The sequence below is a fragment of the Trichechus manatus genome, unplaced genomic scaffold (assembly GCF_000243295.1).
Source record: "Trichechus manatus latirostris isolate Lorelei unplaced genomic scaffold, TriManLat1.0 scaffold00031, whole genome shotgun sequence".
NCBI lineage: Eukaryota > Metazoa > Chordata > Mammalia > Sirenia > Trichechidae > Trichechus > Trichechus manatus.
This window is the reverse complement of record NW_004443967.1, coordinates 1,203,392-1,231,252: the sequence shown is the minus strand read 5'-3', so window position 1 is coordinate 1,231,252 and position 27,861 is coordinate 1,203,392. Positions and strand designations below refer to the sequence as shown.

The 27,861-nt window shown below is 37.1% G+C and overlaps 1 protein-coding gene across 2 annotated transcripts in view; it reads right to left on the bottom strand.

The window, feature by feature from the left end:
* The window catches only part of SMC3 (structural maintenance of chromosomes 3), a 37,529-nt gene extending 22,431 nt beyond the window's left edge, over positions 1–15,098 (bottom strand). For both annotated transcript variants that reach the window (XM_004374841.3, XM_023729929.1), the window contains exons 1-10: positions 14,962–15,098; positions 13,636–13,711; positions 7,463–7,501; positions 7,042–7,109; positions 5,153–5,224; positions 4,701–4,780; positions 4,346–4,424; positions 2,035–2,152; positions 903–1,078; positions 54–134 (exon numbers count right to left, since the gene is read on the bottom strand). In XM_004374841.3, coding sequence (XP_004374898.1) covers positions 54–134; positions 903–1,078; positions 2,035–2,152; positions 4,346–4,424; positions 4,701–4,780; positions 5,153–5,224; positions 7,042–7,109; positions 7,463–7,501; positions 13,636–13,711; positions 14,962–14,976 — 804 coding nt within the window. In that variant the 5' untranslated portion in view covers positions 14,977–15,098. The remainder of the gene's footprint in view (positions 1–53; positions 135–902; positions 1,079–2,034; positions 2,153–4,345; positions 4,425–4,700; positions 4,781–5,152; positions 5,225–7,041; positions 7,110–7,462; positions 7,502–13,635; positions 13,712–14,961) is intronic.
* Positions 15,099–27,861: the final 12,763 nt, after the last annotated feature.

Genomic DNA, 27,861 nt, shown 5'->3' with positions numbered 1-27,861 from the left:
GTGTACTGCGATAAAAAACTACAAGCTAGGCTCAGGCTAATTTATCATTTTACCTCCATTTTATCTCTGGCATCCTGCTGGGCATCTCTTAATTGCCTGGATTTTTCTCCACTAGTCTCTCGCTTAGCAGAAAGCTGGGGAAAAGAAAAAGCAAAAACAAACAAGCTACCATTTCTGACGCATTTTGTGTTTATTATTTCATAACACCTAATAAAAATGTTTTATCATATCTGTTAAAATAAACTAAAAGTAATCATTCATTTAAACGTTTTTACAAAGAAAACTGCTGCCATCAAGTCAAATTCCAACTCATAGTGACCCTACCGAACAGACCAGAACTGCCCCATAGGGTTTCCAAGGCTATAAATCTTTACGGAAGCAAACTGCCACATCTTTCTCCTGTGGAGTGACTGGGGGGTTCGAACCACGGACCTTTCAGATAGCAGGTGAGGGCATAACTACTGTACCACCAGGGCTCCATTTTTACAAAAAAAAAAGTTTAATGGTTTTCTCTAAATAGATAGCTCCTTTGGTTTTAAGCATTACCATTACCTAAAACGATTAACTTTTTTGTACAAAATGTCAGCAATACTAATTACAAAATACCTTTTAAAAAGTCAAGGAAAAAAACCCAAGGAGCTTTAAAGGTGGCTTTCCTCTTAGCCTGGTCTGCCTGACACTACCACCCTGTTATAGTTAAGATACAATTATAAAGACCACAAGTCTAGGCATTTTCCTTTGAGTAAACTGAAATAAAAACATTTGATGATGAATTCATTCAGATAATTTTTTATTTTTAAATTTCTATTTAAAATCATTGCAAAATATAAACATAGCATGGATTCAACATATTCATGAAAATAAAATTAATCTGATTTAAGTGGGAAATGTAAATAATCTACCTCATCAAGTTTAGCGCGGGTCTCGTTAAGTTCCTGATTGTAAATGGTATATTCCAGGGCTCGTCTCATTTTATCCCACTTCTGATACTGAGCTAGTTCTTCCTTTTCTTCCTCTAAGGTATGTAATCTCTCTTCAATGTATTTTAACAATTCATTGATTTTTTCCCTCTTGCCCTCTTTAAAAAAATGGGGAGGGAGAGAGAGGAGTTGAATAAAGTTTTTATGTAATAATATCACTTCCAAACTATGAATTAAATTTAATCTTAAGAACTTTAGCAGTATTTCCTTGATATTATGTGGTAACCAAACTTAAGATACTAAAATGGCAATTAAAATGCTGTATTATGCAAAGCATCAGAGAACACACACATGGTGACAATAATTTTGGTATTACATATGGTAAAGTCCTCGGTTTAAGCTTCCTTTCAAGCCAGTGTGTCTTCTCACAACATTTAAAAAAAAAAACCTACTGACATTGTCAGTATTACTGATTCTCATTCTATTAATAACAGCATTATTTACAGCTGCCAAATACTGAATACCTACTACACTCGTCAGAGTGCTACTCTGTTCCTCTGTTCAGCAACACAAACTACAAGATAGGATTGTACAAACACAGAAGTTCACCAGTGCCAGTTAGTCAGATTCTGAACGCAGGACTGACTCTAAGCCGAGATATGACAGAGCACTTAAAAAGTAAAGGAAGGTTTCCATGATAAACATATTAATGAAGATTCAAGTTCAAACTTTTACAATTACTTGCTCTGAGCAACTTAAAACAATGCCAGTTGATAATCCAGCAATTTTTTTTTTTTTGAAGAATGCATCCAAATTTGTAGTCCTCACTAACAATGATGAGGAAGCTAGAGGCACAAAACAGTTGACATGCAAAGGCCCTCTTATCTAGCAGTTGCACTTCTTTATTCAAAGAGATGAACTACTGGAAATCTCAAACCTTAAACTGCCTCAAACTAATTTTCTCTCCATTTAGTACACAGGCAAACTATCATACAATGTACCCCTGAGAATACACAAAAGACATAACTCTTTATAACTATGATAACACGATGACAAAGTAATTATGACAAAGTAATTTTCCAAAAAGAAAAAGGTGTCATCACATTTATTTTACCTGTTTCTTTCATTAAGGAGATGCTTTCTTCTTTTCGCTCATCATATACTCTAGTACCAGCAACTTCTCTTAATAGCTTTAGTCTCTGAGAATCTGGTGCTGTTGCCATCTGGTTGATCTAAAAAATTTTAGAGAAATGATCATTGCATAGCTATAGAAAGCTCTTTAGAAACAATATCTTACCTTAAAAGAGTTTTAACACATATATTCATGTGCTAGTTTGTTTTAGTAGATTGAGTTAAAATAATTTGTATAGTACATATATCTACATACTATATCTCTTCTAATTAAATGGAATTTACCAAATATAATCAAACTAGAATTAATACATTCATGAGTCTCCTTTATGAAAAACTCTAACTTACAAATGGAGGAATATCCCATACTACCACTTTATCTTAGTCAATATAAGGTATAAAAGAGCTCCATTTTAAAAGAACAAGGGGGAACTGTCAGTGACAGCAAATTTTTAAAAACTATAATAATACAATCAAAAGTATAACAAAAGTGGCATACTTTAAATACAGCTATATAAAAATAATTACGTTAGAGGGACAGTGAGCATTAAATGAAATAATATAAGAAAAAAACAAAACCGTTGCCATCGAGTTGATTCCAACTCATAGCAACACTACAGGACAGAGTAGAACTGCCCCACAGGGCTTCCAAGGAGTGGTTGGTGGATTCGAACTGCTGACTCTTAAGTTAGCAGCCTGAGCTCTTAACCATTGTACTATCTTTTAAAATTTCATTTTAAAATGCATGGCAGAAAGAGAGAGTGGCAACCTAAGTAAGATGCAACTTAATGCAGCAGAAATAACAAGCAAAAAGGTGAATAAATAAATAACAAAAGCTCAATGAACAATAAATAAATAACAAATAAAGGTCAAAAGTATCACAGTTGCATTAAAAAACTGAGGTCAAAGTTACTCTTAACACATGTAAAAGAATCATCTCTAAACAAGAAAATATGGTCTATCAAAGAATAATCATCCTTTAGAGCCTCATCACTGGGCACCCCAATTAAGTATGTTCATTCACTCAGAAAATATTTACTGAATGCCTACCACATGTTCCACCTTGCTGGGCATTGGGAATATAGCAATGGACAAAACAGAAAAGGTCCTGCCCTCATGGAGCTTACATTCTAGGAAACTAAGCATATTGTTATTGTGTAGTTAAGTGTTATGAAGAAAAATAAAACAGAATAAGATAATAAAGCACATAGGGTTCTGGGGGGAGGCAGTGCTCTTTTAGATGCTGTAGTCATGGATGGCTTATATAAAATGACAAGGAGGTAAGACTCAGATAATAGCTCTTTCAAATTAACTTCGTTTTCTAAAATTTATCTCACAAATAGTAAGTCTTCTCAAAAAACTGTTCTTCCAGTACATTTCCCAAAAGTAAAACACCATACTTTTCCTAAAGACTTCTGAACGATGACTTCCCAAGACATATCTAAAAAAGCCTCCAATATGAAGTTAAGAATTGGACATTCTTTGAGAATTCTCCTCTAGTTCCCATCTCACCCCCTCAAATAAAATATACTACAGAACTACTAGGGTATCTCAGGGTAAGCTTTGAAAAAAAGAAATTATCTTAGAGAGACTTTAAAATATACAAGAGAATAGTAAAACAATTAGCTTAAGTTTATAGTTTAGCTGCTGTAAAGAGTACAATCTCGGTAAGGAAAAATAATATGTAGCATTATTGTAGATTTCTGATAACATAAACTTTCAGTGTTTTGGAGCCCTGGTGGCATAGTGGTTTAAAAGCCTGGCTGCTAACCAAAAGGTCAGCCGTTCGAATCCACCTTGGAAACTACGGGGGCAGTTCTACTCTGTCCTATAGGGTAGCTATGAGTCAGAACTGACTTGATGGCAACTGGGTTTTTTTTTTTGGTTTTCAGTCTGTGATAAAGTAATATAATATTCATTCTAGAAAGTAATTTTTTCAAATCTGATTTTTATGTAATTTCTATAATATTCTTAAATATAATTATTGTGACTTTCACAAACCAGAAACGTTGTATAGAATATAGTGAATAATACAAGTCACAAAGAAAACAAGAACTACTTAAACAACTCTGCTGAAATACTTCTATCTTATTTTCCAATGGATCTTTATTTGGTACTTTACAGCCACAAAAAGATAATGCTTACTTCAACACAAAATAAATTAAAAAAACAGAAAATAAGGTCCATTTTTGCTTCAATATAACTGCTATAATCAATAAACCACACTCATCATTCAAGTGAAAAATATACTCAGAAAACAAATTCTATAAAAAAGGGCATAGAATTTTTTTTACCTTTCCTTGTTTAACAATATAGTAAGGATTGCTTCGAGAAAAACCAGCACTTTCAAGGAGGTTCATCACATCATTTTTCCTGTTGAGAAACATTGGAATTTTTTGTTAGATAAATAATTTAAAGCAGCCAGCAATAAGCAAAATATTAAGTCTAGTTCCTGTTCATTGGAAAGTACAAGAGAGTCATTAAACCATCTGCCATATCAGCCTTAGAGAATCTTACGATTCTTATGTTTATGCTTTCCATACTGACTTCTTGAGTATGAGGCAAGTATACCTCACATATGAGGCAAGTAAAAGAATACTTTTACCCTTTCATAAAAGAAAAGAAGTAAATGTGAAGAAAAATGCTTACGTGACCATTTTCTTGTCTAAGAAATACTGATCCTTTTTGGCACCAATTACTCTCCGAAGTGAAACTTCCTCTTTATCAATCTAATGAAATATTTAAGAGTAAAGTTAATTTAACAGTAAAAGTAGGAAACTTTTTAGTTAATAAGGTCATTTTAAAGTTCCGTAACCATAAGTTTTCTTATTTTAAAATCTCAATTATCTCACAAAGGACATGCTATGAATACTCAATTCTCAGGACAAACATTTTTTCACAAGAGCTCACATATTCCCATTTGCTGTTTTCCAAAATGTTCATTTTAAGGCAAAATCAGTACATAAACCAGTTATTTTAACATAAGTTCAAACATAAAAGCTAAAGTACAACTATAAACAAATGTTTCTAAAGTATTAAAAAAATTAACTGCATCAATAAAATTCTGAACATTACTAAAAAGAAAAAACAATATAACTCACTGGTAATCGGTTGTCTGAATTGTCAAAAATAATCTCCACAAAAGCAGAAATAACACGAGGACCAGTACCTTCCTAAAACATTAGAAAAACAAATTTCCTGTTTTTAAGTGGTGTTTTCATATTCTTTAAACACTTTAAAAGTTTAGTGCATGGTAACAAACCTAATTCTATGGAGAAACATTTCTATCAGACTAGTATAAGCTCTCTTGCCAAAACAGTAGACACACTGGATTTCCATAACAAAACAGTTCTCAACCAAATAACTTGTTTCTGAATAAAGAATTTAGGAACGTATAGGAAATGTCAAAGTTAGATGTACTTAGGTCTTGCTCTGCAGACCACTTTTTTATAGCACAAAGCCGAATTCTACCTATTTGCTAATATTGAAAACACCTTGAAGCTATTCCTAGTCACCTTAATAACGGAAAGGAACCCTAAGAAATCATCTGATAACTATTGGAATTGTTTTTTTTAACATTTAATTTGAGACATTCTATATAGGTTTAAATCTGCTATGGAAACACACACATCTAACCTGTATCACAGTTAGACCAATCTATAACCCAATCACTACATACCAAGATTCTAGAAACTGTTATTATTATGTGCTGGTTCAATACAATGGAGAGCTATACTTGAAGAGATTATTAATTCTTCTAATACCAGTCTGAGAAAACTAAAAGATTTTTCTACAGGGAATCAGTTCTGATTACTGGGCTATGAATTCAAACTTAAGGGAAAAAAATTATTATGGTTAAACAAAAAGAACTTAAGTGTGAGAGACATTGTTGCCAAGATATATTGAGGAATCTCCCTTTCTGGTCTTAAAATAATTACAAGCTATATTTAAACCAGGAAGAAATAAATGATATAATTTTATTATGCAGCCTTTTATAATTTTTATCCTAAAATAACTCTAGCTCATTAGTCTTAATTATCTAATGAAAATTTTAAAATTTTTATTACTATATACTGTCTTTCATATCAGAAAATGACATTACTATCTAAGTACGAATATGGCAAAGATTACCAACAGACAACTTGTACGCTGTTTGGTTTGCAATGTTTGCTTCTCTATGCCTTCACATAACTTCTGGTTCCGTATCTCAGCGTTACTAATCCTCAATTCCAAACCTTTCTTTTTTCCTCTGCAAATCTGATTCTAAGAACCTTATCAGACCATATCTTTATCAAAGATAATTATCTAATTTACATTAACACTTAGGACATATTCATCCCCGGGTAAATTCTACAATTTTCTTCTAACAATTATATAGAAATTAAGCCTTTATCCTGCATTAATACAACCATTCCTGAGGACTCTTCTTGTGTCAGAGTAAACTCTGCTCCATAGGGTTTTCAATGGCTACTTTTTTCAGAAGCAGACTGCCAGGCCTTTCTTCTGAGGCACGTCAGGGTGGACGTGAACTTCCAACCTTTTGGTTAGCAGCTGAGCACATCAACCATTGGCACCAGCCAGGGACTCCTATATGTTGTTGTATGCTGTCAATTCAGACTCAAAGCAACCCTATAAGACAGAGTAGAACTGCCCCATAGGGTCTCCTAGGCTGAAATCTTTACAGGAGCAAATTGCCAGGTCTTTTCTCCCGTGGAGCAGCTGGTGGACTCAAACCACCGACCTTTCAGTTAGCAGCCAAGTGCTTAACCACTGCACCACAAGGGCTCCTTTACATTAATACAGTAGCCTAATTGTACAGCAGAATACAAGGACTCCTGCATTAATACCGTAAGCTAAATTTTACAGCAGAATAACACACTTAAGAGATACGCTAAGATATAGTCACGTGAATAAATTATTTTGTCCCCTGGGATTGATGATGTATTTTTTTATACATACAATAAAAACATCTTAAAGCAGTCTCACTTACGTGCAACAAAGCCAATCGCTGTTCCGGACGAAGATGACTAAACTCATCGCTGAGAACAAACTGAATTGCTAGAAATACGCAGAACATATCATTTATATACTGCATTCAAGTTTTAAAAGGACTTTCATATGTATTCTTTCATTTGATTCTCACCACCCATCTAAGATAGACATGGCAAACATCTCCATTTTTATAATCAGAGAGGTTAAGTGTTTTTGCCCAGTCTCACATGGCTCATAGGTCATTGGGTAGTGAACAGAATTCAGATCTTTAGACTCTAAACTCTCTAAATTGTACCCATATGTGAAGAAGTATTTCTTGGGTTTCATGCAGACATAATCTCAAAAAAAGAATGATTTTAGTAAATTACCTTAACATACCTAGATCTTAACATACTTAGAAATTAAAAACAAATACGTACCATAAAAAAAGTTACTTTTTCCAGATCCGTTTCTGCCCACTACAAATTTTCAAAAAGTACATGTTATTTTTACTAATAACCAATAAAATTAAAACTATTAAAGTATTAAAAAATTTATAAACTCAATTTTCTAACACATATCTTAATATTTAAAATTAAATACAACAGAGCAGTGAACAAAAGAAACCAATAAACAAGTTTTACTCACCATTTGAGTATAAGTTTTCTATAGACTTCGGACAGTTTCTTTTTTTTAAAGAAACTTATTCTTTTGCTCTTTCCCAATTGTTTAAAATTAATAGAAATAACTATAATACCTGGCCTTCATAATTTATGTTCATTATAATAGACATGTAATTCTAGTTTAATTAAACATAAGTATTTTTAACAATTTAAAAAATCACATATTGCTAACATTCTTATATACTTAAATAATCATTTTAAATTCTCAAACTGTTCACATGTTACACTGTTTATGATCAACCCTATATATCATTTAGTCTCACAGAACCAAGTCTAGACAACTATAAGGCACTTTTTAAAAACGATCTCAATTTTACAATAAGCAATTCTATACATAAAAGAATATCAAAAGTTTGATTTAATAAATATTTGAAATTCTTTAGTTAGCAAATATTTCAGAGTTGAGTCAAGAATAACTATACCAATCTCTATATTAACCACAATATCATGAACAAATTAGCTACCTAATTCTAAGTTACCACCTTTAATGCAAAGTAAATCCTAAAGAGATAATTTATGTTATGCCAGAAAGTAAGGAAGTGCTTGAAAATAAATAAATAAAAAGGTATATAACAAAGACATAAGAGTCAGCTTGAAGGGGGCTCCCACTGGCCAAATCTGGGACAAATGGGGCACCAACATAACTAAGAACAGTAATGAATTATAAACTACTGGGGAGGAAACTAGTCCATGAATCCATACTGATAATAAAAAGATAAATAAAGGAGGAAGGGGGATTCTTGCTTACAGTAGAACACCAAGTGCTAAGTGTGAAAGGAGTACTGGAAATGGAAACTCATCATGTGTAACCATCAGAATAAAGAATGTTAATCCTCTGGGAAAATTCTGATGAGGAGCACAACATTTGCACCGTCCTAAAGTGTCTCGCCATGTTGCTTATTAGTTACACAGGGAAATACAGTAACTATACAGAATCATAAATCCTCACAACTGGATCAAAAAGCAACATCATGATAAACAGAAAAAGACTGAAGTTGTCAAGGATTTCATTTTACTTGGATCCACAATCAACGCCCATAGAAGCAGCAGTCAAGAAATCAAACAACACACTGCATTGGGCAAATCTGCTGCAAAAGGCCTCTTTGAAGTGTTAAAAAGCAAAGATGTCACTTTAAGGACTAAGATGCACCTGACCCAAGCCATTGTGTGTTTTCAATTGTCTCGTGTGCATGTGAAAGAAAGCTGGACAATAAATAAAGAAGACCAGAGAAAAACTGATGCCTTTGAATTATGGTGTTGGCGAAGAATATCTGAATATGCCATGGACTGCCAGAAGAACAAACAAATTTGTCTTGGAAGAACAGCCACAATGCTTCTTAGAAGCAAGGATGGCAAGACTTCATCTCACGTACTTTGTACTTGTGATCAGGGGGGACCAGTTCCAGGAGAAGGACATCATGCTTGGTAAAGCACAGGGTCAGCAAAAAAGAGGAAGCCCCTCAGTGAGATGGACTGACACTGGCTGCCAACAACGGGCTCAAGCATAACAACCGTGAGGCGCCGGATCAGGCAGTGTTTCATTCTGTTGTACATACGGTCACTATGAGTCGGAACCGACTCGACAGCACCTAACGACAACATTAACATAATAATCTGCTATCCATGTTCCAGTTACGTTGACTGACCCAGAGATGTCATTTAAAGAACTTTCTTTTTAAATCTCCAGTACATAATCTAATTTAGGATCAGGTATTGCATTTAGTTGTCATATCTCTTTTAACTACTTCCATAGGTGGCTGGGTGGCAAAAACGGTTAAGCATTCGACTGCTAGCCAAAAAGTTGGCAGTCTGAACCCACCCAGAGGTGCACTGGGAGACAGGCCTGGAGATCTGCTTCTGAAAGATCACAGCCTTGAAAACCCTACAGAGCAGTTCTACTCTGCAAACATGGGGTTGCTGTGAATCAGAATCAACTCAATGGCAACTAACAACAACAATCATTTACACAGCCTTTCTCTTTTAAAACATTGTTATTTTTGAAAAATAAGTGATGGATCCTTCTCAGGGTAGCACATTTGGAGATGTCCCTCTACCCCTTGTTAGTGATAATTACTTTTGGTCACCCATCAAGGTGTTGTCCAATTTCTCCACTGTATGTTGTTGTTAGGTGGTGTTGAGTTGGTTCCGACTCATAGGGACCCTATGTACAACAGAACAAAACACTGCCCGATCCTGCGCCATCCTCACAACTGTTGTCATGCTTGAAGCCGTCGCTGCAGCCAGTGTCAATCCATCTCGTTGAGGGTCTTCCTCTTTTTCGATGATCCGCTACTTTGCCAAGCATGATGTCCTTCTCCAGGGACTGGTACCTCCTGATAACATGTTCAAAGTATATGAGATGAAGTCTTGCCATCCTAGCTCTAAGGAGCATTCTGGCTGTACTTCTCCCAAGACAGATCCCTTGTTCTCCTAGCAGTCCATGGTATATTCAATATTCTTTGCCAACACCATAATTCAAAGGCATCAATTCTTCTTTGGTCTTCTTTATTCATTGTCCAGCTTTCTTTCACATGCATATGAGACAAGTGAAAACATCATGGCTTGGGTCAGGTGCATCTTAGTCCTTAAAGTGACATCTTCGCTTTTTAACACTTTAAAAAGGTCTTTTGCAGCAGACTGACCCAACGCAATGTGTTGTTTAATTTCTTGACTGCTGCTTCCATTGGCACTGACTGTGGATCCAAGTAACATGAAATCCTTGACAACTTCAATTGTTTCTCCATTTATAATGATGTTGCTTTTTGATCCAGTTGTGAGGATTTGCGTTTCTGTATAGTTGATAACTACTGTGATTACGTAAGAGAGTATCCTTATTCTCAGAAAATACACATTAAAGTCATTACTGGTAAAGGGCCCCTATATACATAACTTTGAGGAAAAAAAAAAGTGTGTGTGGTGTGTACAGGAAGATTGGGAGAGCAAGCACAAATGATAAAGCAAATAGAGAAAATGAGACTTGCTGAATCTGGGCAAAGGGTATGGGAGTATTCTCTGCACTGTTCTTATTTGTGTAACTTTTCTGCAAATTTGAAATTATTTACAAATAAGTTAAAAAAGATAACTTATCTTAAATAAATATAAATATTTCAAACAATAATCCACTTATAAATAAGTAAGTGAAAATTTTTTTTAATTCCCTTTTAGAGTTACTCCTATCCATAGAGTAGAACATTACACAGCAACTTTAAAGGATGCTGAATATTAAATAAGGAAAGATACATTTAAGATTTATTCTGAAGAAAAAAAATAGATTACCAATAAATTACACTATGAAGATTTTTATTTAAAAAGAAAAGGGCATACTTATGGATGTATACAGACTGGAAAGGTGTTCAGGAAGACCGAGTATATATATATATATATCCATCCAGATTCACCACCACAATCCAGGTCTTGGCTGTCCATCAGTGGACATCCTCAGGCCCCTAACAGCTCTGGTTACTTCAGCCTGCCCTGGGGATGCATTCAGGTCAGATCTGTAAAGATCCAAAAAAAGGATACTCCCCAGAGTAATACAGTCCAGAAGCGTGGGGAAATTAATGCCTGAAGTGGTAAACTTTGACCAATGAGAGACAGAAGTCAGCAAACAAATTTCTCTCCTTCCTCTCCCATCTGACTGTTGCAAAGCGTGGTAGGTCCACAAAGTCTTTCTGGAAATTATCCAGTGTGACCGCAACCAGCTGTGCCTTCTTTAAAAAGCTGTGACCAGCTTTTCCCCTCACTCCTGCCCTCAGACTACACCTCCCCATTAAAGCCTTGGCAGCTAAGCCTGCCTCAGGCTGTTTTCTAGGAAACCAACGCTAACACAAGTACAGACCATTAATATTAGCAATGACTATCAATGGGTAGAAGGATTACAGTTTAAATTTTCTTCCTTTAGTTTTTCTGCTCTTCCATAATGTTTTATAATTACCATTTACTTCTTTTTTGTTAAAAGGCTAGAATAAAAAAAACCTTAGAAAGTCATCTGTTTGGCACATATACCAAACATCTGAAGATCAGCCCAGAGATAGATTCTGTCTTCAAATCTTGCTGATTTTTTTTTTTTTTTTTGAGACAAAATCATTTAACAATCAAAGTGGTACACTATCACCAGATATTTTTAAGGGCCAATCAGTATGAATGACTTTTGGTCTTTCTTACATTATTAAGGTACCTGAATGTGCTGTTACATATTTAAAGTTGTATATTAGGTTTGTTTTAGTTAAAACAACACTTAGACAATTTTCCTTTGTAAAAATGACTACTGACAAGAGCTAAGACAATAAACAAAAGAGACTCTGTTGTTGTTAAGCACCGTCAAGTCGGTTCCGACTCGCAGCGACCCTACATACAACAGAATGAAACACTGCCTGGTCCTGCGCCATCCTCACAATCACTGCTGTTTGAGCCCAGTGCTGCAGCCACTGTGACAATCCAGCTCGTTGAGGGTCTTCTTCTTTTTCACTGACCCTCTATGGAATATTCTACAGACTTTTGAGTAGAGTCTACAGAAGTAATTTAATCATTCTAGATGAATAATGGTCATTTTACAGATCATTTATAAAATTATACAACCGAAATACTAAGATATTTATTTCTACCTTGTAACATATCTGGAGCCCCGGTGGCGCGGTGGTTAAGAACTCGGCTGCTAACCAAAAGTCCTGCAGTTCGAATCCACCAGTCACTCCTTGGAAACCCTATAGGGCAGTTCTACTCTGTCCCATAGGGTCGCTAGGAGTTGGAATTGACTCGACAGCAAAATGTTTTGTAATATATAGAAATAACATAAACCTAATAATTATTTTTCTCCATTTCTAGAGATTTTCTGATTGATGAAAATCAGAAAGCATCTATAAACAAAATGTAAGCCAAATCCCAGTAAAACCAAGCTACCTTTATAGCGCATCAATTCAATTAACTAACTTTTTCAAAATAGCTGGAGCAGGAAGAAAAGTATGTTTTATTCCCAACTACAAGGTTGCAGTTGATGTACGGAGTGCAGATAAAACCATTACACAGAATAAAGGAAGTATGATTCTCCAAGGATCTTCTGGGAACATTACCATCTATCGATTTTCTATATGAATCTTACCTAGTAAGGAGGACACTGTATGACAAAACTGTGTCAACAGCACATGTGTTTACAAGCACTCATTTCATCTATCCTTTAAGAGTTCAGGGGACAAAACACTTCGGTTGGCTGTACCAGCAAAATGGAAATTATATAATCTGAAGACTAAATATTATATAATGGCAATCACTAATTACTTATTCCTTTTTCCTTACACTTACATATGCTTTCTCATTTAATCTTCCCAACAGCCCTATGAAAGAGATATCATTACCTCCATTTTACAAATGAGAAAACAGAAGCTTCTTAGACAGTAAAGTTTCAAAAAGAACTGGGATTTGAACCCCATTCTGTTATACTCCAAAATTTATGCTCTTCCCATCAAGCTACACTGTCTGTCCTTAGACATTATGACAGGAAAAGAAAAACTGAGAACAATCTAATTTATGACTAAAGAATGATTATCTGTTACATAAAGCAATAGCAAGCATTTTAACAAGGATATGACACATCAAGAATAGAATATAGCTCAAACACTGAATTTAGTTATCCTTCGCTCTAAATTTAAAAAATAGTTCTTCAAGCTATTAAAACACACTTCCACACATTTAAAGACACTCAAATAAAAATGAGTAACTGTTTTATCCAAGCATTTTAAATTTACAAAATAAGCAATTCATCTGTGCAGATAAAGGACAATGACATTATTTCATACTGGGGGGAAAAAAAAGCAGATAAATATATCCAATATTCAAAGACAATTCCTGTCTCCTCAAGCCAATACATGGCTTGAATGGGCAGAATTCATATGTCTGTATATATAAATCTGATCTAGTAAACCACGAACACTTACCAATAACATTATGTTTTGAACTGAAGGGATCTACAATTGTTTGATCTCTGTAACTTCGAAAACCCTGGATAATAACCTAATAAGTAAAAGAGATATTTTTGAGAACACACACAAAAATAAATACTTTCTAGAGTAACTTTTTTTAAAATTTTATTGTGCTTTAGGTGAAAGTTTACAGCACAAATTAGTTTCTCGTTCAAAAATATATACACAAATTGTTTTGTGACATTAGTTGCAATCCCCGCAATGTGACAGCACTCTCTCCATTTCCACCCGGGGTTCCCCGTAATTTTTTTTTTAAGTAACATTTCTTTACATTTTATTTTCTCATCCAACGCAAGACGGAAAACTTTCGATTTTTTTAATACGAAAAAACTCATTTTGGAAAGTGATGATTAAAAATCTTCTTTTTAAAACACTCCTTTCGTCAGTAACCATTGCCAGTGGGTTGTTGTTTTTTTTTTTTTTTTTAAGAATCATTAATTAGTAACCTGTTAAGGAACTCTCCAAATCAAGTACTGTGCATAAGCTTAACTGGAACACTAAACATTACAGTCCTATTGTAGAAGTATATCATGGAGGCAGACTGGACCCAGCTTTCCTGACTCTAAGCCCAGCAGGCGCCCCTTTCAGTCAGACACACCGCCAGCCAAACACAGGAGACTTTCCAAAGGAGTCCCTGGAGTCCAACAATCCCATAGAAAACCTCGTCCAAAATAGTGTGAATGGGCTCATCTTTGTGGTGGACTCTGGCGCGAGACCATTTTGACAGAAGTAAACAACTGAATGAGACGCTACACTTTCTGCAGGAATGAGGGTCCCTTTTACTTCTCCAGTAAATCCGGGAGGGGAAGGGCCCGGTTACAGCAAACACCCCAAAGGGCGCCCCGGACAGGGGAGACCGACTCTCCTCACACCCCCCACAGAGGGTCCGTTCGGTGCCATCTCTGCAGGACAACACAGCCCCTCCCGCCCCCGGGCCGGCCGCCAGCCAGCTGTAGGCCCTCTCTGCCGGCGCTCCCGGCTCGGCACCCCCGCCCGCCCGCCGGCGGCCCCTCCACACCTCCCCGATACCCCGCTTCCCTCAGGTGAGACCCGCAGGAGGCTGGGGGGGGGGCGGGCAGCAGAGGAGAGCGCCCCAGTTCTCCGAGCCCCTCGGCTGAAGCGCCCGCGGGGCGGGACCTGTCTCCCTTCCCCCACAGGCCCACCCTGGGGCTACCCGCGCGAGAGAAGAGGTGCGAGGCCGCGGGTCGCACCGCAACACCCCCGCCTCAAGGAGCGTTCCTCACGGACCGGCGAGGGGCGGGGCGGGTGCGCAGGCCTTACCTGCTTTATGTACATGGTTCCGCGCCGCTATCCGGGGAGAAGGCCTCCCCGTGCAGCAGTACCAGCACAGTGGCCTTGGGGTCAGGTGAGGCGCCTACGAGACCCCTCCCCCAAAGCGCCGCTCACTCCCCTCCAGCCAAACAAAATGGCGGCACCCGTGGAGGCGGAGCCCGCGCTTCGGGCGAAACCACCCTTGCAGCCCCCACAGAGTGTAGGAGGAGCCCGGATCAGGACTGCTTTTTCTTTTTAGCAAAACGTGTCTTCTACAGCACTGTTAGGTGTATTGCATTTGATTCTTTAAATTCGTGACTGAACCTTTCCTGTGACTTAATGAGAAGCGTCATTCGGGGAAGCCTTGGCCGTGAGGTTGGGCCATACCCCCTCGAGCGCGGAGCCAATGGTCGCGTCCACATAGGGGGAAAGGTTCGGCGCCAAAGCCAAGAGTGAGGCACCGAAGGCCAGTTGCAGAGCGGGCAGGCAGCCACGTGGTCCCGGGCTGTTTAAAAATGCAGACTCCGAGCGGACGTCGGTAGTCATCAAACCTGGGAACGCTAGTGACAGCTGGAACGCTGGTGTGCGGAATCTCTGCTGCTCCATTATTGTCCCTCGCTCTAGAAACTTAACAAACGTAGAACGTCCCCCCTCCCCCGACTGGCTCCAAACCGCCCACTCGCAGGACAGCCCGAAAGGGACTTGTTGAGGGCTGGAAAATTTGTTTTAATGATGTGATAATTAATACCCCGGGAGCTGTTACTGCTCTGCCATTTGCTATAAATCTAGGCAGTCCTGTACAATTGCAGCAAGAAGAGATTTACTACATGAGATTAAAAACGACTTTTTCTTTGTTTTTTTTTAATACTACCTGAAAGATATTAGGTACATGAAGCAGCCCAACGTATATCTGATCCGTATCAGTCTTGTGGGAAAAATTATTTGTTGAGAAATTAGATGTCTGGGCCGCTCTGAAATTACCTACTCGGAAGAGAACGAAATAGCCTCTGAAGTGGTTCCCCAGAGCCAGTGGAGTAACTAGAGTGATTGGCGGTGCGGAGTGAGGCCTGTATGGAGTGACACCGTCAGAGGAGATGACACCAAAATGACTGTCTAAAAAATTGTGCAGTGTTTCAGCAGAAATTTATTATTTTTTATAAAATACCCGTGTAGTTAGTTATAACAACAAAAACGTTTTTTGTGAGCCCAGTTTACACGGGTCAATATACCTATAAGGCTGGAACTGTATGCTAATTTACTTTTTGAACCTTCTATGCGCTCTGGTCAGAGCTGTCATTATTACCCAGTTAGAATTATGCTGCGAATCGTGGTATTTTCAAGCACTGGATGTTATTTTCATTGCTACCGGTGTTTTTATAGTGGCTGATTTTGTCAAATTTTTTGGTGTTTTAGCTGTAATATTGTGGTAATTAGTATTTGTGAACCTATATCAATAACTTTTTTGAGAATGAAGCAGTGATATAAACAAGGAGTGATATATGAGAATTACGATTTACGAGTAACATAAGTACAAAAAACATTAGTAAGGATTTTGTATGGTCTGGTATAGGAGGAGGTCCATGGAGGAGGGAGGGGGTGACACTGAGTTACTGCTCTGGGTGATACCAACCCTAGTGACCCACTGCCCGCAGCCCCATAGGCATCCCACTAAGTGGGGGGCATTTCCAGCCCTAATTATCACTGATTGGAACTATTTAATAGTCTTACAACTTCATTCCCCCATAACGTATTCCCTTTGGTGGTGGCAGAGTCCTTTATCTGAAGCTCCTATCAAATCCTATCCAACCTTTGGCTTAAAAAACGTGATGTCTTTAAACATCTTGAATCCAGGTTAGCATCTCTACCCTGTCAATTTCTGATTGTGGGATTTTAGACTTTATCTTATTTAGCTAAAATTACATTTATATGAAATGATGGTAACCAAAACATTTGTCATGGTTTTCAGTCATAAGGTTTTTACTTTCTACCTACCTTAAACTTTTCCATATTGCATGAATCTTACACAATTAGTTATGTAATTTATATAATCAAAAAATAAAGATCAATGAAAACCTGAAATGTCTTAAGGTGATTCAGACAATTTAATGAAATTATCTTGTTTATTTATATTTACAAGGAGCCCTAGTGGCTTAATGGTTAAATGCACCGCTGGTAACCAAAAGGTTGGCAGTTTGAGCCCTGGTGATTTGCTCCCAAAGATTACAGCCAAGAAAACCGTATGGGCAGTTATACTCTGTCACATGGGGTCACTATGAGTGGAAAATCGACGGCACCTTACAACATTTATATTTACGTATTTATTGACTGTATCTTTCTGCTGTATCTGCTATATTTCTGCTATAATATTATATGTAATATATATATATATATAATATAACCAAGAGAGAAGGGACTTTGTTTTGCTACCGTGCCTTAGTAACTTATTCATGGAAAGCACTCAACAAATATTTGTGAGGGAAAAATGCCTGAAAGCAAAGTACTTACCACGATGCTTGACTCATATATGCCATCACTATTGGTATAAAAGGAGCCCTTGATGGCACAGTGGTTAAGGCACTCAGCTGCTAACCACCAGGTCTGTGGTTCGAACCTACCAGCTGCTCCACAGGAGAAAAATATGGCAGTATGGTTCTGTAAAAATTTACAGCCTTGGAAACCCTATGGGGCAGATCTCCTCTGTCCTATAGGGTTGCTATGAGTTGGAATCAACTCGGTAGCAGGCGGTTTTGGTTTACTGGTATAAAAAGGTTCCCCATCATTTTCTTCTGGAAAGCGTATAACCATACAACACATCAATCTCCTTTAGCCAGTATCATCAAAGCCATGTGCTATCTGTGGGCAACATCACATTTTCAGATGAAATTCACACCGTAAAGCGGAAGACCAACCACAGGATACCTACTTTTTCATGGTCAAGCAATGACAGCAGTGGATTTGGTTTTTTGTTTTGGCTTACTTTTATCATCAAAACATTCCATTAACAACATGTAGCATCATCTCCTTCCCTATTTTTACTTCTTTTTCCCTGGCCCCACCTCAGATTAGTTCAACATTTCAGACACAGATTCAAGATCCTCAGGCAAACTGAAGTAGGGGAGGGGAGGAAGCACTAAATTGTATAGTCTCCAAGAACAGGTTTTCTGTATTACTCAAAACACCAGTTTTACCAGTTGCTGTTGAGTCAACTCTAATTCATGGCAACCCCATGTGTTACAGAGTAGAAGTGTATGCCATAGGGTTTTCAAGGCTGTGAACTTTTCAGAAGCATATTGCCAGGCCTTTCTTTTGAGGTGCCTCTATAGATGGGTTTGAAACACCAACCCCTTCAGTTAGTAGTCCAGCCCTTAATTGTTTGTGCCACCCAGAGACTCCTGAGGTATACTTGTTAGTTGTTGTTAGGTGCCATCGTGTTGGCTCTGACTCATAGCGACCCATGTATAAAAACCAAAACATTGCTTTGTCCTGCGCCATCCTCACAATAGTAGGTATGTTTGAGCCCATTGTTGCAGCCACTGTGTCAATCCATCTCCTGGAGAGTCGTCTTCTTTTTCACTGACCCTCTACTTTAACGAGCGTGTTGTCCTTTTCCAGGGATTACTCCTTCCTGATAATGCGTTCAAAGTAAGCGAGATAAAGTCTCGCCATCCTCACTTCTAGGAAGCATTCTGGCTGTACTACTTCCAAGACAGATTTGTTTGTTCTTCTGGCCAAACAAAAAAAGCCAAACCAAAACCGCTGCCATCAAGTCAATTCCAACTCATAGCGACCGTATAGGACAGAGTAGAACTGCCCCATAGGGTTTCTAAGGAACGACTGGTGGATTCGAACTGCTGACCTTTTGGTTAGCAGCTGTAGCTCACTGTAGCTCTTCACCACCGCACCACCAGGGCCCCTTTCTTCTGGCAGTCCATGGTATATTCAATATTCTTCACCAACACCATAATTCAAATGCATCAATTCTTCTTCAGGTCTTCCTTTTTCATTGTCCAGCTTTTGCATGCATGTGAGGTGATTGAAAATACAACGGCTTGCATCAGGCCATCTTAGTCATTGTTATGGATTGAATTGTTTCACCCCAAAATGTGTGTCAACTTGATTCCCAGTATTGTGTGGTTGTCAGCCATTTTGTGATCTGATGTGATTATCTTATGTGTTGTTAATCTTAACCTCTATGATGTTAATGAGGCAGGATTAGAGGCAGCTATTTTAATGAGGCAGGACTCAATCAACAGAATTAGGTTGTATCTTGAGTCAATCTCTTCTGAGATATAAAAGAGACAATTGAGCGGAGAGGAGAAGGACCTCATACCACCAAGAAAGAAGTCCAAAGCACATCCTTTGGACCCTGGGTCTCTGTACTGAGAAGCTCCTAGACCAGAGAAAGATTGATGACAAGGACCTTCCCCCACAGCTGACAGAGAAAAAGCCTTCCCCTGGAGCTGCTGCCCTGAATTCAGACTTCTAGCCTCCTAAACTGTGAGAGAATAAATTTCTGTTTGCTAAAGCCATTCACTTGTGGTATTTTTGTTATCACAGCACTACATAACTAAGAACATCATCAAAGTGACATCTTTGCTTTTCAACACTTTAAAGAGGCCATTTACAGCAGATTTGCCCAATGCTTCCATGGGCGTTGATTGTGGATCCAAGTAAAATGAAATCCTTGACAACTTTAATCTTTTCTCTGTTTATCATGATGTTGCTTATTGGTCCAGTTGTATTTTTGTTTTCCTTATATTGAGGTGTAATCCATACTGAAGGCTGTAATTGTTCATCTTCAACAGTAAGTGCTTCAAGTCATCTTCACTTCTGACAGGCAAGATTGTGTCATCTGCATATTGCAGGTTATTAATAAGTCTTCCTCCAATTCTGATTCTTCTTCATACAGTTCAGTTTCTTAGGTTATTTGCTCAGTATACAAATTGAATAAGTATGGTCAAAGGATAAACCTTGACGCATACCTCTTCCGAACCATGCAATATCCCCTTGTTCTGTTTGAACGACTGCATCTTGATCTATGTACAGGTTCCACATGAGTACAATTAAGTGTTCTGGAATTCTCACTCTTATCAATGTTATCCACATTTTATTATGATCCACACAATCCAATGCCTTTGTGTAGTCAATAAAACACAGGTAAACATCTTTCTGGTATTCTCTGCCTTCAGTCAAGGATATGTCTAGCATCTTAGAATTCCACATGATTAGCAAAAAAAAAAAAAACACATAAAATATGAGATCATGAGGTTTTGCCTGAAATATTCTTTTAACTCAGAGACAACATTGAAAATTTGCTTTATATGTATTATCAATATCCTCATTTATTTAAAGATTAACAGTGTAGAACTTCAAAGTCTCTATAGCCTTTGGATATATACAAATAGCTATTACTTTAATGCCATACAAATTAAATTTTCCAAGGCCAATTAAGAGTGCTATAAAATATAACCAGAGTATATCCATATTTAATTTAATTTTTAGAAGTAATTGGAAAACCAATGCCACATATGAATATAGATGCAAGTATTCTCAACAAACTACTAGCAAACCAAGTCCAGCAACATATAAAAGGATTATACACCATGACCAAGTGGGATTTATTCCAGGAATGCATGGTTGGCTTATCATCTGAAAATCAATTAACCTAAGACACCATTTTAATGGAATAAAAAACAAAATCACGGTTATCATCTCAATACCACAGAAAAAGAATTAAAAAAAAATCCGACATCGTTCATGGTAAAAATACTCAACCAGCTAAGAATAGAAAGGAACTTCCTCAAACTGATAAGGGCCACCTATGAAAAAACCACCGCTAACGTCATACTTAATGGAGAAAGACTGAATTGCATGCTTTCCCTCTAAGATCAAGAAAAAGTCAATGATGTCCACTGTCATCACTTCTGTTTAACATTTTACTGGAGGTTCTAACCAGGACAATTAAGCAAGACAAAGAATCAAAAGATACCCAAATTCGAAACCCCCCTCCTCTCAAAAAAAAAAAAAAAAAAAACTGTTAATAAAACTTTCTTCATCTGCATATGACATGACCTTTTATATAAAAAATCCTAAGGAATTCACTAAAAAACATTTAGGAGTAATAAATGAGTAATAAAAAGTAATAAATCTAGCAAAGAGGCAGGATAAAGGAACAATATACTAAGATCAATTGTATTTCTATAACTAGCAATTACCAATGCAAAAATGAAATTAAGAAAACAATCCCATTTATAATACGATCAAAAGAATAAAATACCTAAGAATAAATTTAACAAAAGAAATGAAGAACTCATGCACTGGAAACTGCAAAACATTGTTAAAAAAAATTAAAGAAGATCTGAACAATGAAAAGACATCCTATATTCATGGATTGGAAGAGTTAACATTGTTAAATAGCAATACTCCCCAAATTGATCTACAGATTCAGTGCAACCCCTAACAAAATCCCAGATGGCTTTTTTGCAGAAACTGACAAGTTGACCCTAAAATTCATGTGGAAATGCAAGGGACTCAAAATAACCAAACCAATCTTGAAAAATAAAAACTAAGTTGGAGGACTCTCCGTTCCTAATTTCAAAATGTAGTACAAAGCTATAACAATCAAGACAGTGTGGTACTGGCATAAAGATAGCTATATAGATCAATGGAATAGGATTGAGAGTCCACAAATAAGCCCTCAATTTTTTGTCAGTTAATATTCAAGAAGGGTCTCAAGGTAATTCAATGGGAAAAGAATAATCTTTTCAGCAAATGTGCTGGGACAACTGGATCTCCACATGCAAACGAATGAATTTGAATCCCTCCCTCACATCTTATACAAAAATTAATTCAAAATGTAGAATAGACCTAAACATAAGTGCTAAAACTATAAAACTCTTATAAGAAAACATAAGAGTAAATCTTCATGACCTTAGGTTAGGCGGTGGTTTCTGAAATACAACACCAAAAGCACCAGTAACCGAAAATAAATAAGTAAATAAATGGAACTTCACAAAAATTAAAAAAACAAAAAACAAATTGTGCTTCAAAAGAGCCTATCAAGGCCTCTGTCATGGATTGAATTGTGTCTCCCAAAAATATCTGTCAACTGAAACGGGCTGCGGGGGAAATAGGCTGTGTCTTAGGTTTTATGGTATTGTTACCGCATAGCTTGCATAGTTAAGTTTTGCATATCCCAATGATTTTGCTTTTTCCCTTCTCTTCTCTCTCCGTTTTGTTATTCCGTGACTCTATCAAAGTTTAAAATCTAAGTTCCTCTTTGGGAGGTAGAGCAACAAGTGATAAAATCTGAAGACGAGACAACTGAACAAAGGAACCATCTTGTGACTGAAACCAGGATGATGTCAGATCTTCAAGAATACCCGCAAAAGATCAGCATGTCTGGAACGAGGTCATTGTGCCCACCTCAAAGGGTAACTAACATTCCACAGATTCTTTGGAACCTGATCTTGTCCGTATAAAATCCTCTGATCAGCCTTCAGAAGGGGATTTTGGAGTAGCTCATTTCCCTCTGTCTCCTGTATATCGATACACAATAAAACACTCCTGCTGCTCACCTCACCCCTGTCTCAGTACTGGCTTTTCCGGCAGGTGGCTCAGACCTGCGTTTTTCGGTAACAAACTTGGCTAGGTCGTGATTCCCAATATTGCGTGATTGTCTACCATTTTCTCATCTGATATGATTTCCCTATGTACTGTAAACTCTATCACTATAATGTAATAAGATGGATTAGTAGCAGTTATGTTGATGAGGTCCACAAGATTAGGTAGTGTCTTAAGCCATTCTCTTTTGAGATATAAAAGAGGGAAGCAAGCAGAGAAACATGGGAACCTCATACTACCAAGAAAGCAGTGCTGGGAGCAGAGCGCGTCCTTTGGACCTGAGGTTCCTGCGCTGAGGTGCTCCCAGACCAAGGGAAGACTGATGACAAGTACCTTCCTTCAGAGCCGACAGAGAAAGCCTTCTCCTAGAGCTGATGCCCTGAAGTTGCACTTGTAACCTACTGGACCGCGAAAGAATAAATTTCCCTCGTTAAAGCCATCCATAGCAGCACTAGATGACTAAGACAGCCTCCTTTGCCATGAGACCAGAAGAACTGGATGGTACCTGACTGCCATTACTGAACATTTTGATCAAAGATTCTGTAGAAGAATCCTGATAAAAAGGGGGAAAATGCAGAATAAAATTTCAAATTATCATGGACTCCAGACTTTCTGGAGCCACTGAGGCTGGACAAACCCTGAAACTATTGCCCTGAGATAACTTTTAAAACTTAAACCAAAAACACCCCTGAAGTCTTCTTAAAACCAAACAATAGTTCAGCTTAACTGGTAAAGACTGCCTCGAGCGTTGTGCTCTTTTAAGATCTATTTCTATGGGATCAAATTGACAACCGCAACTCAAAAGATTAGACAGGAAACTTAGGGAGCAGTGAGTTTATGTTAATGGGGGAGGAACAACTCAGAAAAGGAGAGTAAGAATGGTTGCACAACTCGAAGAATGTAATCAATGTCACTGAATTGTACATGTAGAAATTGTTGAATTGGTATATGTTCTGCTGTGTATATTCTCAATAACAATAACAAAAATAAATTATATATTTAAAAAAAGGCCCTACCAAGAAAGTGAAAAGACAAACCACAGAATGGGTGGAAATATTTGTAAATCATATATTGGACAAGGGACTTGTATCCAGAATGTATAAAGAACTCTTACAACTCAACAATAGAAAGACAGCTCAATTAAAAAATGGCAAAGGATTTGAATAGACACTCCTCCGAAGAAAATATGCAAATGATCAATAAATACATAAAAAGATACTCAACACCATTAGTCATTAGGGAAATGCAACTCAAAACTGCAATGAAATCCACTTCACACACACTAAACCAGTTGCCATAGAGTCAGTTCTGACTGATAGCAACACCATGTGTATCAGAGTAGAACTGTGTTCTGTAGGGTTTTCAATGGCTGAGTTTTTGGAAGTAGATTGCCAGCCCTTTCTTCTGAAGCCCCTCTGGGTGGACTTGAACCTCCAAACTGTCAGTTAGCCAGGTGCTTAAACCATTTGCCCCACCCAGGGACTCCTTCACACGTACTGAAACCAACCAAACTCATTGCCATCGAGTTGATTCTGACTCACAGTGACCCTATAGGACAGAGTAGAACTGCCCCATAGGGCTTCCAAGGAGCAGCTGGTGAATTCAAACGGCCGACCTTTTGGTTACCAGCCATAGCTGTTAACCACTGCGCCACCAGGGCAACACACATACTAGGATAGCTAAAAAAACAACAACAAAAAACAAAAAACTGACAGTAGTAAGCTTTGGCAAGTATGTGGGGAAATTGGCACCCTTATTCATTGCTTGTGGGATTGTAAAAATGGTGTAGCCACTTTGAAAAACAGTTTGGTGATTCCTCAAAAAGTTAAACATAGATTTACCATGTGATCCAGAAATTCAACTCTTAGGTATATATCCAAGAGAATTGAAAACATATGCCCACACAAAAACTTGCACACAAATGTTCGTGGTAGCATTATTCATAATAGACAAAAAGTATAAACAACCCAAATTTACATCAACTGATAAATGGATAAATAAAATGTGGTATATCCATACAATAAAACATAAAAAAGAATGAAGTACGGATATATGCTACAACTGGAATGAACCCTGAAAATATGCTAAGTGAAAGAAGCCAGTCACAAAATTATCGTATAATTACGATATTACAATAGTTACAATTTAATTACACAATTATTGTATAATTCTGTATATGTGAAATGTCAATACTAGGCAAATCCATAGAGACAGAAAGTAGATTAGTGGTTGCCTGGGGCTGGGTGGGATCAGGAATGGCAAATGACTGCTAATGGATGCAAGGTTTCCTTTTAGGATATTGAAAATGTTCTAAAGATAGTTTGTGGTGATGGTTGCACAACTTTGTGAATGTCACTAAAAACACTGAAGCATGCACTGTAAATGGGTGATTATTACCATATGTGAAATATATCTCAAAAACACTGACCAAAAAAAAAAAACTAGAAAATTTGTCTATGATGAATCTTCAATCCATGCCCAGATTTAGACTATGTACAGGTTTATAGGGGCCCTGGTGGTGAAGTGACTAAGAGCTCAGCTGCTAACCAAAAGGTTGCCAGTTCGAATCCACCAGCCGCTTCTTGGAAACCCAATGGAGTAGTTCAACTGTGTCTGATAGGGTCGCTAAGAGTTGGAATAGACTCGATGGCAATGGGTTTGGTGGTTTTTTTTGGTTTACAGGTTTATATAATTTATAGATTATCTGGGTTATGTTAGAACCATTTCATAAAAGACACAGGAGTATATATAATTATAATACATTGTAATTGCAAACGGTAATCTCTTTTGAAAGAAATCTCATGTTTACATCACTTGTACATAAAACTTCAGCTATTCAGTTTAGTGCAGAAATCCAAATTCTGGTAGGCATTCAAATATGTCATGGTACAAATCCCTAAATTTGCGTTACACTGTAGAGTAAAACACAAAATTACATTCTTTAAAAATAAGGTAAGCTGATACATTTTTTTCAGTTTAATTGCTATTTTAAATTATCTTTTACAGTTTAAAAGTCATTTGATGCAAAATCTCCAAAGTTAGTATATGTATATTGGGGAAAAAAGCAATGAAATGCAAAAATGAGTTATCATTTAGAAGAGGGAAAATCACTCTTTCACCCCCCACCGCCTACACACCATTTTCTAGAACTAGAGCCTTTACTATAAGCCAAGATTTTAAGACCTGAATCTCAGAATCTCAAGCCCAAGATTTCTTCCAATTCCTTGGCCTGTAGCATGAAGTTAAATTTGTCTTTTCCAGCTCAAAACTCAGCTAAAAAAAAGACTCATTGCTTTAAAAGGCATTTAATTCAGACATTGTATCACCTGTTTTTTTCTGGCTTAAAAAAAATCAACACCACACTCAATCAATATTCTCTAAAGCGACTTCATATTGTATACTTTTCACCATATATATTTTAGCCGCTTGTTTGGTGCCTTTCCAAACAATTCTCAAGATCCTGAAATCTCTGTACATATTTTAAATTCAACACACTTAAGATTTGTTTGTATACTACTGTACATCAGAATGGCTAAAATTAAAAATACAATGCCAAATGTTGGCAAGATTTTGGAGCAACTGAGACATTATACATTGATGATGGGAATATAAAGTTGTATAACCACTTTCGAAAACTTTTTAGTTTCTTATAAAACTAAACATACACTTACCCTATGACCTAGAAATTCCACTCACAGGTATTTGCTTAAGATGAAAATACATGTCCACAATGGCTTATAGAAGAACGTTCATTGCAACTTTGTTCATAATGGCCTAAAATTGAAAACAACCTGTCACTAGGGGGGTGTGGGGGTGCCGACCGCACCAAGTGACACTGTCAGACCAAAATGACCGTCCATAAAATTTTTGTGTGCAGTGTTTCTGCAGAAATTTATTATTTTTAATAAAAATATTCCTGTAGTCAGTTACAACAACAAACACATTTTTCGTAAGCCCACCTTACATGTATTGATATACCTACAAGGGTAAAACTCTTTGCTAATTTACATTTTCAACCTTCTAACGCACTTCAGTAAGAGCTGTCGTTATTACCCAATTTCAACGATGCTTTGAATCACGTGGTTTTGTTTGCACACGCTATAAGCATTTTAGTTGCTGCTGGTGTTTTAATAGTCACTGATATTGTCAAATTTTCTGGCGTTTTAGCTACATTATTGTGGTAATTAATATTTGTGAATCTGTATCAATAACTTTTTTGAGAATGAAGTAGTAATTAAAGGAAAAGAAGGAGGGATATGTTAGAATTATGATTTATGGGCAACATTAGTACAAAAAACTACTAAGGATTCTGTATGGTTCTGGTATTGGAGGAGATCCATGGTGGGGGTGACACCATGAGTTACTGTACTGGGTGACACCAACCCTAGTGATACCACTCTGTCCATCAGTCAGTGACTCAATCAATAAATTTTGGTCTATCCACATAGTGGCAATAAAAAGAAATGAACTCCTGATACATTTAATAACATGGATGAATCTCAAAAATATTGTGCTGAGTGAAAGAAGCCTTACCCAAAGAGTACATACTATATAATTTATGTATGTAAACAAACAAACCCATTGCCGTTGAGTTGATTCCGACTCATAGCAACCTTATAGGGCAGAGTAGAACTGCCCTATAGAGTTTCTAAGGAATAACTGGTGGATTCAAACTGCCAACCTTTTTGGTTAGCAGCCGAACTCTTAACCACTTCGCCACCAGGACATGTGAGGTTCTAAAACAGGCAAAACTAACTGTGGTGGAAAAAGAAAACAACTCCATTTACAATAACATCTAAAGGAATAAAATACCTAGGAATAAATTTAATCAGGGAAATGAAAGATGTGTACACGGAAAACTATAAAACATTGCTGAACAAAATTAAAGACAAATAAATAGAAAGACATTCCATGTTCATGGATTGGAAGACTTAATATTGTTAAGTACTACCCAAGTGATCTGCAGATTGAACGAACTCTCTACCAAAATTCCAACAGCCTTCTTTGCAGAAATGGAAAAACCAGTCCTCAAATTTATATGGAATTGCAAGTAGCCCTGAATAGCCAAAGCAATATTGAAAAATAAAAATGGGACTCACATTTCCCAGTTCAGTAACAATAAAAGGCAAGGTCCACTGGGTATGATGTTCAAAGTCCTTAAGGAAGAAATTAAGCATCTCTTTCCTCCTTTTTGCAGAATCATGATTACCCCATTTTGTGGCTAAAGATGGAAAACAATCAACAAATGTATAAATCACTATATAATTCCAAGGAACTATACAAAAC